This window comes from Carlito syrichta, unplaced genomic scaffold, assembly GCF_000164805.1.
Source record: "Carlito syrichta isolate Samal-C Ts95f unplaced genomic scaffold, Tarsius_syrichta-2.0.1 Scaffold308870, whole genome shotgun sequence".
In the NCBI taxonomy this organism is placed as follows: domain Eukaryota; kingdom Metazoa; phylum Chordata; class Mammalia; order Primates; family Tarsiidae; genus Carlito; species Carlito syrichta.
The window spans coordinates 1,024,042-1,028,606 of record NW_007252966.1 but is presented as its reverse complement, the minus strand read 5'-3'; the positions used below and the strand labels follow the sequence as shown (position 1 = coordinate 1,028,606).

Here is a 4,565-nt window from a genome sequence, read left to right as displayed (position 1 = left end):
TTTCTCCTAGTCATGCTTGCTAATGTTTAGGAATAACTGACATATGCCAAAAAGAACTCTCATAAAGACTTTTTGAAGGTTTGTTTTTTTTTTTACCATGTGTGTTTGTTTTTGAGAGAAATTTTGTTTCTTGAAGATTTTCCCACCTACATATTACATTCAAACCTTGTTTCTCCTTTGTGAACCCTTTTAGTACAAGTGGGGAGTGACTTCTTGCCAAAATTATTCCCCAATTCATAAGTTTTCTTCCCCAGGATAACTCTGTGGTGCTCATTTAGAGACTTCTCCCCAACAGACCTCTTCCCACAGTCATTAAATTCATAGTGATTCTCCCTAGTGAAAGTTCTCTGATGAACAAGGAGGTCTGAATCATCAAAAACAGCTTTCACTTGTTCATTATATTCACAGAGCTTCTCCATGAGCATGCTCTCTTATAAGTAATAAAGGCTGTCTCCTCCTGAAAACTCTCATATTCATGATGTTCAAAAAATTGATTTGGAGCCGGGCTCGGTGGCTCAGCCTGTAATCCCAGCGCTTTGGGAGGCTGAGGTGAGTGGATTGCCTGAGCCCACAGATTCGAGACCCACCTGGGCAACCTGGCGAGACCTCATCTCTACAATAAATCAAAAACTAGCCGGGCGTAGTAGCGCTTGCCTGTAGTTCCAGCTACTTGGAAGGCTGAGGCAGAAGGATTGCCAGAGCCCAGCAGGTCGAGGCTGCGATGGCCGGGAGCGGCCACTGCGCTCCAGTCTGGGTGACAGAGTGAGACTCCAACTAAAAAAAAAAAAACTGCTTTGGAGTTTGAATAGCCTGATGCTGAAATAGGTCCTAATTCTGATGAATGACTTTCCCATTTCTATCATAGTCAAAAGGTTTATCTCTGGCATAAAGATTCTCATGCTTTGTGCAGATAAACAATTTCTAATGTACACTGAAATTATCAAGCTTCCTTACAACAGAACTTCTATTACTAACAATCCTGAAATACAATTCAGGCCGGGCTCAGTGGCTCAGCCTGTAATCCCAGCACTTTGGGAGGATGAGGTGAGTGGATTGCCTGAGCCTGTGGGTTCGAGACCAGACCAGACAATTTAGCAAGACCTTGTTTCTACAATAAATTTAAAAATTAGGCCAGGCATGATGGCTCATGCCTATAATCCCAGTAAATTGGGAGGCTGAGATGAGAGGATTGCCTAAGCCCACTGGCTTGAGACCAGCCTGGGCAACTTGGTGAGACCTCATCTCTACAATAAATCAAAAAATTAGCCAGCATGGTGGTATGTGCCTGTAGTTCCAGCTACATGGAAGGCTGAGGTGGAAGGATCGCCTGAGCCCAGAAGGTTGAGACTGCAGTGGCCATGAGCATGCCACTGCCCTCCAGCCTGGGTTACAGAGTGAGATTTCTACTCAAAAAAAAAAAAATTAGCCAGGTGTGGTAGTTCCAGTTGCTTGGAAGGCTGAGGCAGAAGGATCACTAGAGCACAGCAGGTCAATACTGGGGTGGCCATGAGTGTGCCACTGCACTTCAGCCTGGGTGACAGAGTGAGACTCCAACTCAAAAAAAAAGAAAAGAAAAGAAAAAAATTCAAATTCATTACATATTAATATTTAACAGATACTTTTCTCATTGGAACAGGGTTTGTGTCCACATTAAATGTTTTTCCTAATACATCATTTCTCTCCTCAGTCAGTGTTTTGTTGTTGACAAAACCAACTTTCCACAAATGCTGGTCTTGGCTTTCCTGCCCCTTCCCCATTACATCAACTTTCCAGAATTCTAGAAATGAGAATAATTTACCATTTATAATTAAAATATCTTATAAATGTTAATGCACTTCACGTGGAAAGGAGACAATATAAAAATGCACTAGCATGGCCCAGTCTTCTGGTCTGAAGTAATCCCAAGGGTACACATCTCACTCCCATAGGATTGGACAAAACAAATAAACTGTATAGTGGAAAACAGGAGATGAATCTAGAAATAAAAACACAGTAACTAAGCACTTTAGAAATGTGACCTTCAAAACTGAATAGAGAAAATGAAATAAACACAAAATATAAAACACAATACTTTGAGATGAATGTTTGAGGCATGAGGCAGGAAACACAAAAAGCAATGAAGGTCAGGAACAATGGTTCATGTCTGTAATCGCAGAACTTTGGGAGGTCAAGGCAGGAGGATTGCTTGAGCCAGGAGTTTGAGACTGGCCTCAGCAACATAGTGGGACTTTGTATCTACAAAAAAATAAAAAATGTAGCCACATGTGTGGCACATGCCTGTAAACCCAGCTACTTGGGAGGCTGTGATGGAAGGATAACCTAAGCCCAGGAGGTTAAGGCTGCTGTGATCATGCCACTGTACTCCAGACTGGGCGACAGAGTGAGACTCTGACACACACACAAAAGCAATAAACAGTAGGTGGCACTGAAAGAAAAATTAGTAGACAATAGTTTTGAGGGGCAATATCAAAGGAAAAATTAAATTTAGAAAGGCAAATAAGTATCTAGGCACTCACTGCCTGCCACAGAATCCTCACTAATACATATGCTTCTAGTTTCTCACTAATTATTTTCTGTTTTGCTCACCAATCCCAAATAATAATGTCAGAGAGCAACAATTATGCACGTTCAAAAAAAATCCTATTGACCAAACAATAATTCTCATTCTAGCTCTGATTCACATGTAAAGTCAATGTCCCAAAAAAGCATACATGTAGGTTATGAAAAAAGGAAGATCAGGTACATCATTTTATTCTGCTCTTTTGTCTTCATTTTCTTGGATAACAGTTGCTTATTAATAAATCTGTCATAGCCATAAAATTTCCCTATTTCTGTTAATTTTCTTATTTCATAAACAATCTTCTCCCTCACAAACCCTAGTTCTTTACTTTTCCCTTATATATTAATATATAAGATATACATATAATTATCAATTATATATTTCAGCATTTACTTATTTATTTCAGGATTTCTGACTGCTTTTTCCGATGTGAACTTTAAAGATCATAGTTTTCAGGCCAGGCACAGTGACTCAAGCCTGTAATCCCAGCACTTTGGGAAGCTGAGGCAGGAGGATTGCCTGAGTCCAGAAGTTCAAGACCAGCCTGGGCAACGCAGCAAGACTTCACCTCTAAATAAAAATAAAAAGAAATTGTAAAAATATTTTTATCATAGTTTTCAATCTAGTCTTAAGATCTTTGTAGGATTATAAATAATCTTATAATTGTAGAATATAATCCTCATTATTTATGGATTCTATATCTGAAAACATATCTACTCATTAAAATTTATTTGTAAGTCTAAAGATGGTGGCCTTGGCAGTGAAAGGGGCTGTGGCACTGCAAGTGTTGCTTTTGTTAGAAAAATTCCTTGGACCATGGCATCGGGTGAGCTGAGAGAACACTTTGCACACTATGGCCATATATAAAAGTGCATCGTACCCTTTGACAAAGAGACTGGCTTTCACAGAGGTATGGGTTGTATTCAGTTTTCTTCAGAAGGAAAACTTCAGAATGCTGTACAGCAGGAAAATCATATTATTGATAGAGTAAAACTTCATGTACAAGCCCAAAGACCAAAAGTTTTGCAACCATCTGACAAAGAAAGATTTTTGAGACTATTCATGCTTATTAAAGTTAATATAACTGAAAAAAATTAAGTAAAATAAAATTTATTTATAAATCCAAAATCAAGACTCTTGACACTCTCATGGTCATTCAAGGACATACAAAAAGCATCAAAAAATTTTACTCACTGACACACATATTCCCAGATGAAGTCAAAAAAGTCAATGCACTACTTTCTTGTTTCAGTTCTCACACTGTAAAAAACTGCTCTTTTCCTGATATACTTAGTGCCATACTTTTCAGTTTAATGGTTTTTGTTGGTAATTTCACTATTTAAAATAGTCCCCTAGTATAGGTTTGAAGTACTTTCTCTAGTGTTCTTAGGCACAAGAAGGCTGTGACATGCCATGTGGAGAAAACATGTGTTAAATAAGCTTTATCGCTGGGCTCGGTGGCTCAGCCTGTAATCCCAGCTCTTTGGGAGGCTGAGGTGAGTGGATTGCCTGAGCCCGCGGGTTCGAGACCCACCTGGGCAGCGAGACCTCATCTCTACAATAAATCAAAAAATTAGCTGGGCGTGGTAGCACACGCCTATAATTCCGGCTACCTGGAAGGCTGAGGCGGAAGGATCGAGGCTGCGGTGGCCGGGAGCGGCCACTGCACTCCAGTCTGGACAACAGAGTGAGACTCCAACTCAAAAAAAAAATAATAATAAGCTTTATTTAGGCATGAGTTGTAGTGCTGTTGGCCATGAATTCAATGTTAACATATCAATATATATTAAATAAGGTATTTTTTTTTTTTTTTTAGTCAGTCTCACTCTGTCGCCCATGTTGGAATGCAGTAGCACACTCACAACCACCACAGCCACGACTTGCTGGGCTCAGGTGATCCTTCTGACTAAACCTTTCCAGTTAAAAAGTAGTGATATTAACTGTATCACTTTGTACAGCATTACTCTATAACAAATATTCCTTTCTTTTTTTTTTTTTTTTTTTG

General features: G+C 39.4%; 1 protein-coding gene across 1 annotated transcript in view; it reads right to left on the bottom strand.

Annotated features, from left to right (window-relative positions):
- Nucleotides 1-774: 774 nt before the first annotated feature.
- The window catches only part of LOC110596395 (putative zinc finger protein 487), a 10,973-nt gene continuing 7,182 nt past the window's right edge, over nt 775-4,565 (bottom strand). The window contains 2 exon segments of the mRNA XM_021716678.1: nt 775-921; nt 1,620-1,777. Of these exon segments, the coding sequence (XP_021572353.1) occupies nt 775-921; nt 1,620-1,777 (305 nt within the window).